The sequence below is a fragment of the Tursiops truncatus genome, chromosome 12, assembly GCF_011762595.2.
Source record: "Tursiops truncatus isolate mTurTru1 chromosome 12, mTurTru1.mat.Y, whole genome shotgun sequence".
Lineage (NCBI taxonomy): Eukaryota > Metazoa > Chordata > Mammalia > Artiodactyla > Delphinidae > Tursiops > Tursiops truncatus.
Window position 1 is genome coordinate 61,731,487 of NC_047045.1, and position 15,595 is coordinate 61,747,081.

The 15,595-nt window shown below is 34.3% G+C and overlaps 1 protein-coding gene across 20 annotated transcripts in view; it reads right to left on the minus strand.

Moving 5' to 3' along the window:
* AHI1 (Abelson helper integration site 1) overlaps positions 1-15,595 on the minus strand; it is a 219,081-nt gene that overhangs the window by 144,405 nt on the left and 59,081 nt on the right. For all 20 annotated transcript variants that reach the window (XR_012324850.1, XR_012324849.1, XR_012324848.1 and 17 more), the window contains 3 exons: positions 14,466-14,596; positions 12,802-12,942; positions 989-1,185 (listed from right to left, as the gene is read on the minus strand). Coding sequence is in view for 12 of the 20 variants with exons in the window: in XM_073789617.1 (XP_073645718.1) it covers positions 989-1,185; positions 12,802-12,942; positions 14,466-14,596 (469 nt within the window). In the remaining 8 variants the exon portion in view is untranslated. The remainder of the gene's footprint in view (positions 1-988; positions 1,186-12,801; positions 12,943-14,465; positions 14,597-15,595) is intronic.

Genomic DNA, 15,595 nt, shown 5'->3' on the forward strand with positions numbered 1-15,595 from the left:
CAAGGTGCTCAGGCTAATTCTCACTAAAAGAACTATTAGGGTCAAAGAGCCTAAGTATTTTTTTTTGTTTGTTTGTTTTTTTTTTTTTTTGCGGTACGCGGGCCTCTCACTGTTGTGGCCTCTCCGGTTGCGGAGCACAGGTTCCGGACGCACAGGCTCAGCGGCCATGGCTCACGGGCCCAGCCGCTCCGGGGCATGTGGGACCTTCCCGGACCAGGGCACGAACCCGCGTCCCCTGCATCGGCAGGCGGACTCTCAACCACTGCGCCACCAGGGAAGCCCAAGCCTAAGTATTTTTAAGGATGTTCAAGCTTCTCAATACATTTTACCACTTATCTTTGAGAAACACTGTATAGTAATTTACCACCAACAGAATACCACACGACTTTTAATCAAGCATCCTCCTCCTGATTTTCATCATCTCTTTTCCAGTTTTACAGGCAATATCTGGTTTCTGTGGCACTACTTTTCTCTGAAGTGAGATAGAACTTTAAAATACGCTTATGAGACATTTGTACCTACTCTTTTTGAAAGTACATGTTTATTTCTTTTATCCATTTCTTTGTTGAAGTCTCACTATTTTCTTTATTTTTTAGTTCTTGCATATTGAGAAGGCTGTTCCATTTATATATTTTGTGTAGACATTTTCCCAGGTTGGTATTTGCTGTGTGTGCGTGTCTGCATGTTGTATATATGCATATACACACATATACACACATATATTTTAAAATAGAGAAACAAGTCTTGGGCTGATCTTTACAGAGATATCAAGTCAGAAAAGCCTAATAGATTATCCTAAGTTCAGTTTGTTTACTGCAGTTAAGTGATTTTAGAACAAGTACCAGAAAGGAACTATAAATGTATAAGAAAGCCTAGATTTAAGTAACTACTTCGTTCAGTTAATATTTATTGGCATGGCAATGGAAAACAGAACTGAAATGGTTTTAAAGTTTCCAACTTCTCAACTGCATAAAATAAGTAAACATACTGTGACAGAATCGATCCTCTGTTTCACTTGCTGCATCTTCATTGAAGAATTTTCAGTGTGGACATAGTCATCAATCTGAAAAGAGCCCTGATGAGGCAGTCTAGGGCAGATGCATAAAGCATCTTGATTTTGGTGTATTCCAGGTAATGGAAAGGTTCCATTGTAGCGTTTGAACATTTCAGCCTCCTGCTGGGCAACTGGAAAAATTAGTCCATAATTAGTTCAAATCATCACAGCAAAAGCATAATGAAATAATTAAGCTATGAAATTGTAGCATTAAAGGAATGATCAGAAAGTACATAATACATTTTAAATACTGGGTAATAATAATACAACATGATGAACAAAATGTGAAATTATTAAATACTGTAAACCATAAAAAAGGAAATATAATAATTTCATAGATAACTTCATGTCAGGTAGTATAATTGAGCCTTGAAGGCCATGCAGTATCTTGGTCTGGTAAACATAACAAATTGGAAGGGGATTCTAACTTTGAAGAGATGCATACAGAAAACACAATATAAAAAAATCAAAGGCATAATATAATAAAGAAAACACAAAAACAATAATTATTCACAAACCCATTTCCTTAAAACAACTGTTTTCGTATCTTCATACCTCTATCTTTATTCATATATACATTTTATGTAAGATATCATAGTGTAAACACAATTGAACAGTTTTTCAATTTAAATGTAAGTTTTTGCATATTTCTACAACTATGTAATTACCATTTATAAATGCTTTACAATGTCTCATCTAAGGAAGCGCCATAGTTTATTTATGTATTCTCCTATTGCTAAATATTTACAATGCTTTCTGTTTTCCCTCATTATAGGCTATGCGTAAGTACTTTCATAATTTATTTTTTAAAAGAATCCTTTCTTTGGATTTAATACCCCAGAGTGGAATAGATGGCTCAAAGGGTGAATGTTTTTGATGATGATGATGACGACGACAACAAGGATATTAGCACCTGTATTGTACTTTATGATGTTTAGGATGCTTTCACATACATTATCTCATTTGATCATTTAAATAAATGAATTTGAAAATTTTTAAATGCCTGTAAGTACAAAGGAGAACAAATAAAAAGTAATCATTTAAAATAGTATTTTCTTGATTATACAATTATATAATTTAAAAATCCATAAAAGAAAAAATTGACAATTTTGGACTTCAAAAAAATTTCAAACGTCTGTTCTTTCAAACTCTTAAGACAATTAGAAGAAAAGCCAAAGGCTGGGAGAAATATTTGCAAATCATATACCTAATAGAGCATCACTTGTATATAAGAAACCTAACTCTCAAAATTCAATAATCAGAAAGCAAACAAGCCAGTTTTACAAATGGGCAAGAGATCTGAACACATGATTCAGTGAAGAAGATACATGGATGGTAAATAAGCACATGAAAAGGTGCTTAACATCATTAGTCATTAACGATAAGCAAATTAAAACCACAATGAAATAGCACAGCATACCTATTACAAGGGCTAAAATTTAAAAGACTGGCCATTTCAAATTTAGCAAGGATACGGAGATACTGAAATACAGACTAGTGGTGGGAAGGTTAAGCAGCACAACCACTTTAGAAAACAGTCTGGAAGCTTCTTAAACATATGTCTGCGCTGGGATCCAGCTCTTCTATTTTTAGGTATTTATTCAAGAGAAATAAAAGCATATGTTTATACAAACACTTGTAAATGAATATTCACAGCATCTTTATTTGTAATAGCTAAAAACTGGATAAAACCCAAATGCCCATCAACAGGTGAATGGAAAAACAAACTGTGATATATCAATACAATAAAATAATACTCAGAAATAAAAAGGAACTATTGATAAACTTGAAAACACAGATTAACTTCAAAGTAATTATGAGTGAAAGAAGACAGATCAAAAAAAGTACGTGGTATATACTGTTGCACTCATATACAATTCTAGGGAATGAAAATTAATTAATTCATAGTGTTTGTCTGGCAGGAGGGGGAGGTAGGGACAGATGACCAAGGAGTACAAAGTAACTCTGGGGGATGATGGATGTGTTCATTATCTTGACTGAGGTGATAGTCTCACAAGTATATAAATATGTCTTATCAGGGTGTACAGTTAAAATATATGCAGTTTATTATATGTCAATTATACCTCAATAAAACTGCTCACAAAAAAGTGATAGGAGTTAATATTCAAAGAGTCCCCATAAAATCAATTAAAAATGAATAATCCAACAGAAAAATGGGCAAATGACCATTACAGAAAATTCACAAAAAGGAGAACTATATATTCAACTTCACTACTAATTAAGGAAGAAATAAGAGGAAAAAGGCAAATTAGAAAGTGATGTTTCTTTTATTGCTTGTTCAACTATCCCACTGTACCTCAAGATATTTGTTCCCACGGAACAAACTGAGTAAGTGTAGCCAGATGTGTACTGAAGTGTTCCTTAAAATACTGAAAAACATTTAATAGTGGAATTATGCAACAACAGTCGTTTAAATTATGGTGTATTCATTTAAAGAAAGAGAATTCAGCCACTAAAATTATGTACAGATGTATAATTATCATGTTAGAAAATTGTTCACAATATATTATTAATTGGAAGAAAAACATTTATAAAGCAATAAAATGAATATACAAAATGATGATCACTTTCTTTTTTAGTTACCAACCTTGGTTTCATGAAGCATGAATTTGAAAGAGCGCCTACAAAAAAATTTAGGTCTCTGATCTTTATATTCATGTACTACTTCATTCACATGTTCTAAGTGAAGAACAGCTCAATGATAACTGGGGCTCTCTCCCTGCAGACCTTGATGGTGGTAAGAACCAGGGGATGTAATTGAGGGAGAAGACCTGCTTACAGCCCACCCTTGCTGTGATGCAGGTTCCTTAGTACCAATTACTGTTTTCAGATGGAAGTGTAGCTGTGTCTACACTTAGATTTTTGTGGGTTTGACTACTATTTTTCAGTATATAGTTTGGACTTTTCATAGCACTCAGAACATTTATTTACCTCAAATAAAAGATTGTTTAAAGAACAAAGAGAAACTTTGAAGCTGTAAAAGAAGAGTGCTCAATGGACTGGAGGTTTAACTTTAGTAGATGGGTCAGCGATGAATGAATCAACACATAAAAATCCCGTTCCATGATCTTTGCCTGATTTGCTTTTCAAAATTGTCCTCTTAACATTTCATTGGTTTTTGCTACTATGAATGGAAAGTAAAACTGGGTTTAATTATTTAATGGCATTTTCTGACTCCCTATGTTTTTGTACCTGCCAGATACACAACTACAATTTCACCTCAAGCCCTGAGTGGGTGAGTATGCGTTAGAAGCACAGAGGCTGATATAAGCAACAGTTATAAGGGACAGTAGGATTTGGGTATTTACCTTACTCTTTTTGCCAAACTGTATTTTCTAAGTTTTATGCTGTGCTAAACATGTATTATTTTCCTTTTTTAAAAAAGGAATTTATTTAACTAGTAAAAAATAACCAAAGGCAATTGCCTGCATATTTATCTGTTTATTTTTCCAGGCATTAAGGATGCCTTTCAGAAAAGATTAAAATGGCCTAAACGGATGCAGATGACAAAAACAAACCCCAAACAATTATGAATACTTGTTTCTGTTGTCTAAAGGGAATTTTCTATACGAAAGCCATCTGACTGGATTTCAAGGAGGCAAATTAACACCCTACTTTACCTTTAGCACCTCTAGTTCTGTGAAGACAGCCATAAAAAAAATCTGCAGAAATATTCATAAAGACCTAGCTTCTCAGATACCACAAACTACAAACAAGCTGCGATCAAGGTCTTGCATTCTTTCCCTTCCCCAGCCCTCCACAAATACCTATTTGTGTAAGACTATACAGATTATTTCCCTGTAAAATAGGTTAAAATAGATGATTTCTGAAACTCCTTCAAGCTCTATGCTTCTAACAGTTCAAAGGTTTCTAAATCATTTTCATAGAGGCCATGGTTAGAGAATGATGTTGCAATTAGGTAACTGTATTTCTTCACTTAGTCATTTTCTCTTCCTTGTACTAATTTAACTTTGTATGTTTAAAACTTAGCTCTAACCTAACTAATACGTTTAAAACTCACAATTTTAAGCCTCATCCCTATCCTTTCATGACTCTTAGAGGAGTGCACTAGAGCAGCCTCTGGGAATACAAAAACACTGCCCCGCTCTTGGGGGGTCTGAATTTTTGGAGGTCAACAAGAAATTACTGCTATGTGCTAAGTGGTACAGCAGAGCAATGGACATGGTGCTGAGAACACAGAGGTGGCAACTACATTTGCTTAAAGGAAATGCAATTTCCTTTCCTTCCTATATCCATCAAAATACTTCTAAATTTACCTACTATCACCTGTAATTTGGGATTCTAGACTTTACACAATTAAAAAAATTCTTAAAGTGTTTTCATAACTGACCCTCTTTCTTGATTTATATAGTAAGTTCTGTGCTTCTCTGTATGTTCTGGCCTTAAACAATTATAAAAAAATAATGTGGTTTTCCTCAGGAGATCTTTATCTTTATAGGAGGAAGAATGGAGGAAATAAGATATTTCAATTCTGTGCCCTTTGCATTTGAAAATAATACAAGGTTTGTTATTATTAAAACCTATGTGTACTTATATTATTGACTTTATAATAAAGTACAACTAAAAACTGGCATGGTCTTTTTCTTACACTATATTAACAGTAATATTTCTTTGTGGTTCAACATTTAATACCTTTGGTCAAGATCTGCTATTACACATACCCCTGTTACTGTGTATAGTCATCTTACTGGATACCTACTTTACTTATCAACATTTCTATTTCTAATTATAATATGATTACTGTAAGCTGGTAGGTCTACTGCTCTAGTTTCCTAGCATTCAGCAGTTATGCAGCATCCTCCTTCTCTTCCTCTCACACTTGCGGTGTGAAGAGAATCTCTGTGGTCTGAATGTTGTGTTCCCCTAAAATTCCTATGTTGGAGTCCTAACCCCCACGGTGATGGTATTAGGAGGTGGGGCCTTTGGGAGGTGATTAGGTCATGAGAGCAGAGCCCTCATGAAAGGGATTAGTGCTCTTATAAAAAAGACCCCAATAAGGTCTTTAGCTGTACCATGTGAGGGTACAGCTAAAGGTGCTGTTTATGAACCAGAAAGTGAGCTTTCATTGGACAAAGAGTCAGTGCTTTGATTTTGGACTTCCCAGACTTCAAAACTGTGAGAAAGAAATGTCTGTTGTTTATGAGCCATCTAGTCTCTGGTATTCTGTTATAGCAGTCCAAACTGACTAAGACAAGAATGTTCAAGGGCTTATAATTTTTTACTGTATTTCACTGGGCCTGACTTGTTCCTGCTTCAGTGAATCTTAAGAAACCGCGTCAATGGATCAAAGAAGTTCTACTGAGTAATACTTCAATTCTAGTAGCCTGAGTGTATTTCAGGGCCTGTTCATAATCTTGTATTTCTTTTTTTTTGTGTGTGTGTGTGTTATGTGGGCCTCTCTCGTTGCGGAGCACAGGCTCCGGACGTGCTGGCTTAGGGCGTGCTGACGTCCACGGCTTATGGGCCATGTGGGATCTTCCCGGACCGGGGCACGAACCCGTGTCCCCTGCATTGGCAGGTGGACTCTCAACCACTGCGCCACCAGGGAAGCCCCATAATCTTGTATTTCTTGAAGTATTTTATGTCATGTAGAACTTATAAAGTGTCACCAATAAAACTTCAAAAAGCTATACAAGAAAGTGTAAAAGACTCATGTCTCATAGCCAACCAAATGGAAGAGGGTCTACCATCATTCAGCAAATCTGTTAGTTGAACATCAAAAATATAATAAACTATCTCCAAATCCCCTGGAGCACATGCATTGTAGTTTTGTTGGTTTCCTATTCCATTATCAATCATCACACATCACGCTATTCAACTGAAAGTGTGGGACATATATACTGCTACAGAAAATAGCTAGCATTTCCCTACCGCAGCCTGCTTCATATATCTATGCTCCGTGCCTTGCTTTCTAGTTTCATTTTATCCTTTGATAAAACACTGAGGTAAAATAGAACAGGTATTATTTTAATTTTTCAGGTGAAAGAACAGATCCAGAAATGATAAAATTTTTGACCAGGGTCAAATAGAAGGTGATGGCATTTTGTCTAGGACCAAAATGCTCTAATTCCTACTTCAGTCTTTCCCTCCACACTGTTGTCTATTTGGAACTGTACCATTTTTTCTTTTTGGGGGCACTGTATTTTTTTTTAATTAATTAATTAATTTTTGGCTGTGTTGGGTCTTTGTTGCTGTGCGCAGGCTTTCCCCAGTTGCAGTGAGTGGGGGCCACTCTTCATTGCGGTGCACATGCTCCAGGTGTGTGTGCTTCAGCAGCTGTGGCACGTAGGCTCAGCAGTTGTGGCTCACGGGCTTCAGAGAGCAGCCTCAGTAGTTGTGGCACACGGGCTTAGTTGCTCCACTGCACGTGGGATCCTCCCGGACCAGGGCTCGAACTCGTGTCCCCTGCATTGGCAGGCGGATTCCCAACCACTGTGCCACCAAGTAAGTCCCCTGGGGGCACTTTAAAAAGCACCAATGTAAGCATAAGAAAATGCCTGGATGAGGAATTCAGGGCTCTGGTTTGTGCTCAAAGGCATTAAGTTGACTATGTTTTCCATACATCCTGAATCCTTGAATGACATAAGCTTTCAATGAGAGTATCCCTCATGTGTGGAATATTAAAACAGATGCTTCAGGATATAACCAAGAAATAGGTAGCTTCAGTATGTCTTAAAATTTGGCATTTCTATCTCAATTTCTCCTACTAAGCTAATAATAGATATCTAAAACTCTAACCTACAATCTGTTATATATGTTACTGCTTAGTCTTATCCAAGTATGAGGATTACAACATCTGAGTTTGCTTTTGTATCAGTCATAATTAGTACTTCAAGAACACCATTAAATTATAGAGACAACTACAGATGTTAAATTTATTTCAACTAGACATTACCTTACTGCAAAAATATTGTAAAAGTAGTTACATTAAAATTTGATATTACATAAAGAAAAATCATATTTTGGACTATATTGAGAATATAATGGCTTAACGCATTATAATTACCGCCAACATTTGTAAAGGAGTGAACAATTAATAATGATACTAGACAACCAAAGTTCCTTTTACTCTTAAGGGGTCTTCCTAAATATTAAAATTGAAAACAAACACTACATTTCACCACAGGTATATTTGGCTACCTTCTTAAGTTACTTCATGAAATAGGAAATGCAAAGACTAAATAAGTAGCTGTGGCAGATAGCTTAATGTTTTAAGAGCATGGGCTCTGGAGTCAGACAGCCTGGCAAGTGTTGTCATTTTACCAATTGTGTGACCTCAGGCAAATTACTTCATGCTCCCTGTGCCTCAGTTTCATCTGCAAAATGGGGATAATAATGGCAACTGTCTTGTGGGGATTTGGGAGAACTGTATGAGAAAATGCATGTAAAATACTCATGAGAGTACGGGATACTTAATAAATAAACAAATAAATGCTTGATAGCATAAATACTTGATAAATATTACCTACTACTACTACCACTATCATTATTAGCCCCAAATTTACTAACGGATCATGCCTTTCATTCTATATTTTTATAAAATGTAAGGGGAAAATGCTATTCTATGGGATTTTAAATTCTTATTTCAAGTATTTATTGCACATCAGTAATATAACAGGTAGGATGTTAGACATAGGGCCTTGTAAACACCATGGGCTTTTTGTTACTGAGCAAGTTATATAGGAATGTAAAGGTATATATTGCCCTGAATTCTGGTAAAACATGTCACAATGTGAAAAATAAACCTATCAACAATGACGATGCAGCTGATCATTAATAAATATGAGTTCTATAAATAAAATCATGTTTAGTGTCAATGGTAGACTGCTTTTCAGTTTAACTAAAATTCTCCCAGAGGTTTAATTAACTACTTAGGAAGCACAAAAGATTGGAAAAGAGCATGGTTCTGATTCCTGGGTTTCACAGCACTGTTCAACTTGGCACACGATAAATGCTCAATGAAGATTTGTTTTACCTAAAACACTATGACTGAAAAGCACTCCAGAGTTAATACTGATTCACAGGAGATACTGCCACCTAGTGAAAAATTAGGCTCATTACCTGGGATTACCGTATAATGCTGAGAACTTCCCAAATTAAGACTTGATCCTGCTTAAAATACTACATGTATATTCAATATGTGCCAGTATTCAGACTAGGTACCAGTAATAAAAAGACAAATAAACCTCCAACTCTGCTTCCCACAAAGTATAGACAATATAAAGAAACTGCATACTCCACAGAGAGGCATAAAATAAATAGTTTTGTAGAAAAAAAAAGTTTGCATATTACACAATCAAAAGCTAATATTTCAGGAAATCTGCTAAAAAGGCAGTTTAGTGTAGCAAATGAGAGCATGGACTCCAAGTCCAGCCTGTATGGATCCAAGTCCTGGCTCCCATAATGGGAATAATTATAATACCTATCTCATAAGATTATTGTGAAAACTTTAAAAAATATGGGTAAAGTGCTTAAAATAGTACCAGGAACATGGAAAATGCTTTGTAAGTATTAGACATAATTATCATTACATGTAGAACAGGATCCTAGAGATTGATTAATAACAGAACATTAATTGCTGAAGTCTAGCTTCATACATTTAATTCATTAGAAGCCGTTTCTCTGACTAGTACTCTGTTATTATGGGAATCCTAAAAGTACATTATTTGTGGTACACTGTGACTAAATTTTGTATTACTAGATGATTAACCCTTTCAACATCAGGCAAATAAAACTGCCTTCTGAAAGTAAAAATCATATTTCTTACCAAAAAAAGCAAAAAGTCAGTAGAATGAAAGACCCAAAAGACCACAACCTGAACACATGCTTAACAGGGAAAGACGCTTGCTGACTCTTCACAGATTTTGCTAGAACTGAAAGATGGATGATACATTTAGCTACCACTGTGGTCTCATTCACAGCTTATTTAACTGATAAAAAAAAATGAGCTTGCTCCATTTTCCTTAAAAATTGCCTAAATGTATCAGCTGCTCTGATAAATACTATCTAAAAAATCATGTAACTGTTTTGTATCTTTCAAATTTTTTACCATTAAAACATTTATGTAAAACTACTTATAAACTTTATTTTCAGACAAGAAAGTGTGAGCAAAGTAGTCCTGTGTTAAAAGATAAATAAAATATAAGGCAAAGGTATAATAGGTCAGTAATAAATGTTATAATTTTCATTGAAAAAGTTTAAAGCCTTCATGATTCTGGCCGGTATCTAATGAGCAAAATATTTTAGAGTCTGAAACAACTTTTCATTTTTTCATGGTTATATACCATTCATAAGAACTGTGCTAAATCTTGGACTGCTTGAGATCACATAACTTTTTCCTAAACTGCTTCTTTTTAAAAACAGGCAGCAAAGAGTTGGGAAAATGTGTTGAAACATTTTGAGTTTTGTTTGTAAAGGTGTGTTAGTATATCAAAAATTGTGTTCGAAATACACTGCACAAAATATTTTTATTTAATATGTGTATTAACTGAACGTTTAAATTTCTAAAACACTCATGGAAATCCCTCATTTACATTAAGATACTGTGGACATAACATAATGTTCTTAACTTTATGCATTTATTTTCTAATACAACTGACCTAGAAAGGTACACACTCTAATAAATAAAAGGAAAGGGCTGACCAACAGAAAGAGTGAAAGAAAGGGAAAAAAACCTTTTTTTCCATTTCATTCCACACAGAGAGGCTTATCAGCATATTAAAACATAAGTTCCCATAAAGTCAAGTGTATACAGGTTGGATGAGCACGGTAACAACCCACTTTATCTTTTTTGTTTGTTTTAGTATAGTGCGTATCAACTTACAAAGTACTTTCACAGTCCCTGTCTCATAGCACCCTCGCAAAAAAATCTTAGGTAGGACAGATATTAGTAGTTGTAGGACCATTTACTAGATAGGGAAATGGAGCTTCAGGAAGGCAAGAGGCTTGTGCAAGGCCACTAAAGAAACAGAACTGAGCCTAAAACTAAATGTTTTTGAACTCCTGAACACTTGGCTCTTTCTACTTATGCTTCTAGAATGGACTTCTTAGTCTAAATGTCTATTGTCACAAAACCAAATGGACAAACCTAACTGGTCTAATCTACTGATGAACTTCTATCAACGACAAAAAATAAACTAAAGAAAAAAGATGAGGCTGGCGCTTTCAACTGCAGTTTGTAGTGAAAATTTCAAAAGCCTAAAAAGCAAAATAGAAATTCAATGAAAACTGTGGTGAAACTTCTGAAGAGTTTGAGGAAATTAATTGAGTGCCTATTTCCTATATAACAGTTCCCATTACAAAGTAAATAGGTATAACTCTTCTTTCTGTGAAGATTTAAAGTGTATAAAAGAGAGACCTGTTTCAGGACATATGTTTGAACTAGACAACAAACTTGGACACTGGATGATTTGAGAAATCCACTTGTCTTTTCCCATAGTCAGGCAGTGTTTACTTTTGCTAAATTTGTTTGTAATAGTAAGTGGTATTGTGTTGTTTAACAATTCCACCATCAGTAATACTGTTCTGTAAATCTGAATATGTGTCAGAGAAATTTATTATTTATTCTTTGTAAAATTCTTTAAAACAGGATAAATCTCAATTTTACACATTATTTTCTTATATAATTCACCTGTAAAGGCATAATAAAATCCATACTATGATCAAGAACTTCAGGTTTAGAGCTTAACTCAATTGCCCAACACTTAGCACTTATCACAAACATTAACCAATTCACACTGTATTAATGCAGTAAGCTTAACCACTTGCATTCCATTAACTTAAAACACTCTGTCTAGATAGTACCACAGCAATGTTACCTGTATACATATTTGCATATTTATGCATTTATGACGTTGTGTGAAAGCCATCTTAGCTTAGCAAAAACAGTGAATGATATCATAAACAAAACAGAGAGTAATAAAAACCATTTATTTTTGTACAATAATTAATATATGAAAAAATGGAACTGCAATTTTGAGAGTGTCAGCACTATCAATACCATGCAGAACACTGAAATCCTAATTTCAGGACAAAAATTAAAGAAATATATGAAAAATAGCATAAATCCAGATAATTCTAATAATGCCATACTATTTCTGAAAAATGTGTCCGAAGTCTTTATTTCCTTATTATTTTCCAAATTTATAGAATAGTGTAATTTTACTGTAGAAAAAGACGTTAGATTTCTAATTCCAGATCTCATTTTCATTGACGCTTGATTTTTTTGCCTTCTTTTATGTTAAGAAACTCTCAAAATTACAACTTATTTAAACTATATGCTTTAGTAAAAAAGAAAAACAAATAGGAAATTAACTCAATATTCAACTAAAAACATTACAAATCCATATTTCCTAAATGTTATTTATCTTTTAATTTAGACATATTCCCAAATAATTTTTAGGTGAATTTTATTTATTTAAATTGATTTACAAAGGAAGTGATGACTACCTTTCTGTGATTACAACGTAAGAGCACAACCATTATGTGTACTTTTGATATTTAAACTCCATAATAATAGTGCTCATGGAAAAATAAAATGTTATAATAATAATATGATCTTTTTAAGTTGCTTGGCTTTCATAGTATATTCAAGAGAGCTTTGTTAATACAAAGGATGACAGTTTTCACAGAGTTCATAATTTCCGGTTCAGTCTAAATGTAAAGGTTACTCTAAATATTCTCCTCTTATCAAGTGGTGGACTTACCATGGAAATCATAAATATATAGAAGAATTGGCTCATTCTGCCCAAACGCACAAAATGCAACCATATTTTCAAGTGGATGATAAGCAATATCTCGAATGGGTGACTTGAATGGCAGGTCAGAATACATTGCTACTTGTTCTCCTAAATAAGAAAAGACATTCAATAATTTGTACCATCTCAGATACTTCTCATTAGAAGATTATTCTGTAGCTTATTAAAAAAGATTTATAGTAAGTAATGATAAAGCTCACGTTATTTATATGAACACCTTAAAAACTTATAAATATTTGAGTACCACTATATTAAATAATTATCTTTATTTTTCATTCTGTTGGCCCTCCTTTTTCTACTTCTCAGTCCAACCTCTCCACGGAGGTATTCAAGGCATGAAATAAAGACAAAGAGCTTGGAAGTAGAGAGACCTGACTCTGAGATCTGACAGAGCTGAGCAAATGACAACTAACAAAGAACTCCAGGGAGAACTAGGGGAGGAATGTCAGGATTAAAACTAAAGACACTCTGGTTGGGAGAGGTTTAGTGAGGAATTAATTTTTTCTATATTTCTTCCAGAGACTGTTTGACGTACCATCTGCTTTAAAGATGCATATGATTATTAATGACTAAAAGAGGCCTACAGCAGAAGTTTAAGTTTGAAAATCAGAACTCAAAAAGCAAAGAATCCAGTTCCACGGATTGCTGGGGAAAAGAGATTTATGAACACTTCTGAACTGATGCTGAAGTATCAAAATATAGTAAGAAAAAAGAAAAACTATAAGTGAACTGACTAGTCAAAAACGCCTAAAGGGAAAGATGAAGAAAATAAAAAACTGAAGTCAAATACTGCTCCTTAAAGAAATTTTAAAGTAACTTTTATAAAATTCTTTCTACTGCTAAAAAAAAATGTTTATGTAGTTTTGGCTTTTCTTTTAAAAAGCAAGGTGAAGCACAAATGAATTGCCCAATATAATAGCTTATGTTATTCCAAAAAAAACTGAATTACAGGGCTTCCCTGGTGGCGCAGTGGTTGAGAGTCCGCCTGCCGATGCAGGGGACACAGGTTCGTGCCCTGGTCCGGAAGGATCCCACATGCCGTGGAGCGGCTGGGCTCATGAGCCATGGCCGCTGAACCTGCGCGTCCGGAGCCTGTGCTCCGCAACGGGAGAGGCTACAATAGTGAGAGGCCCACGTACCACAAAAAAAAAACAACAACAACAAACAAACCTGAATTACAGTAAAATTGCTATTAAGTTTCAGACATCCAAAACTGACAGAAGTATGTTTGTTTCTAATAAAAATGTAGATGGTTAACCATTTGTATACCTAGTTGTACTCTAAATTCAGTTTATAATACTGTGTTTTGTATTACAGTCATCATTAAACACTTCTCTAAGTTCAACAATATCTCATTACCAGCAAGGAAAGAATACATCTTGAATTACAATGTGAAATTCTAAATCCATGAAGATATCAAAACCATAAAGAACAGAATTTAATATAAATTTACACTGCAGCTGAATTCCATTATCAGCTTTCCAATTTTGAAAAACATAACTGAGAACCTGAAATCAGAATTTCCTTGAAAATTACACCATAAAATTGTAGTTTTTATACTTCATCAAAAACAAAACAAAACAAATGTTTAAGTTCGATGAAATATTATTTACCTGTTTCTGGGTTCCAAACATATACTATACCATCCTCACTTCCAGCAAAGAGAAAAGTCCCACATGGTGTCAAAGTACTGTGAATCTTCTCTCGATAATTTGCTGCACCTACAAATTTCCTTGCTGCTAATCTAGGAACCAAAAAGATTTTACAAATGAAACCTGTCTTACCCATTTAAAAGACTGGTGGTAGGAAAACTGTTAAATACTTCATTTGCATTTAACAAACAACTTGTGAGAATCTGTTATGCAGGATACATTCTATGATGGATGCAGAATAAAGAAGAGATAATCCCAGAGCTCAGGGAGCTTATAATTTAGCAGGAGAGAGAAGAAATGCATTAAAGTAAAATAGAAAGTGGATGTGGAAAGTGCCACAAAAGAACAGAAGGAGTACTTTTCAGATTTGGATAGGAGAGATGATTTCTAGCTATGGAGCAAAAGACTACTTTGGAAGTAGCATTTGTATTGGTTACTAAAAAATGAACAGAATTTTTATATTCTTATATTTTCTCCATGTGAAATACTTGATCATTGCAGAAGTATTAGACAAAACATTATTGAATCATCTATTAAATATGGTATATAATCTTCCAGGCTTTTTAACTTATGAATAATAACAGCTAACACTGTTTTAGTGCTTATTATGTGCCAGGTAGGTACTATTATCATCCCTGGTTTACAGAGAAGATATTACATATACTGCTCTGTTATCTGCTTTTTTCAGTCAACAATGAGTCATGAATAATGGCCACCATGTCAGAAAATAAAGATTACGTGTTATCATTTTAATAGGCATATACTATACCATTGTCTAAATGTATCTTAAGAAATTTTCTATCGTTGGATAACACTTAGGATGTTTCCAGCTTTCCCCTACCATGAATATGATTTCTGTGAACAACCTTGTGTTTATATATATATTTTTGCACTGCCTCATAATTATTTTCTTAACATAAATAACTAAACCTAAGGTTACTGGGTCAAACACTTCTGCTATGTCTGTTAATGTTTTAAGTACTTTAAATGTATAAACTAGTTTATCCCTCACAAAACACTTATGAGGATGGCATATTATTTCTTCCATTTGAGTGATGAGGAAAGAGAGACACAGGAAGATTAATCAGCTA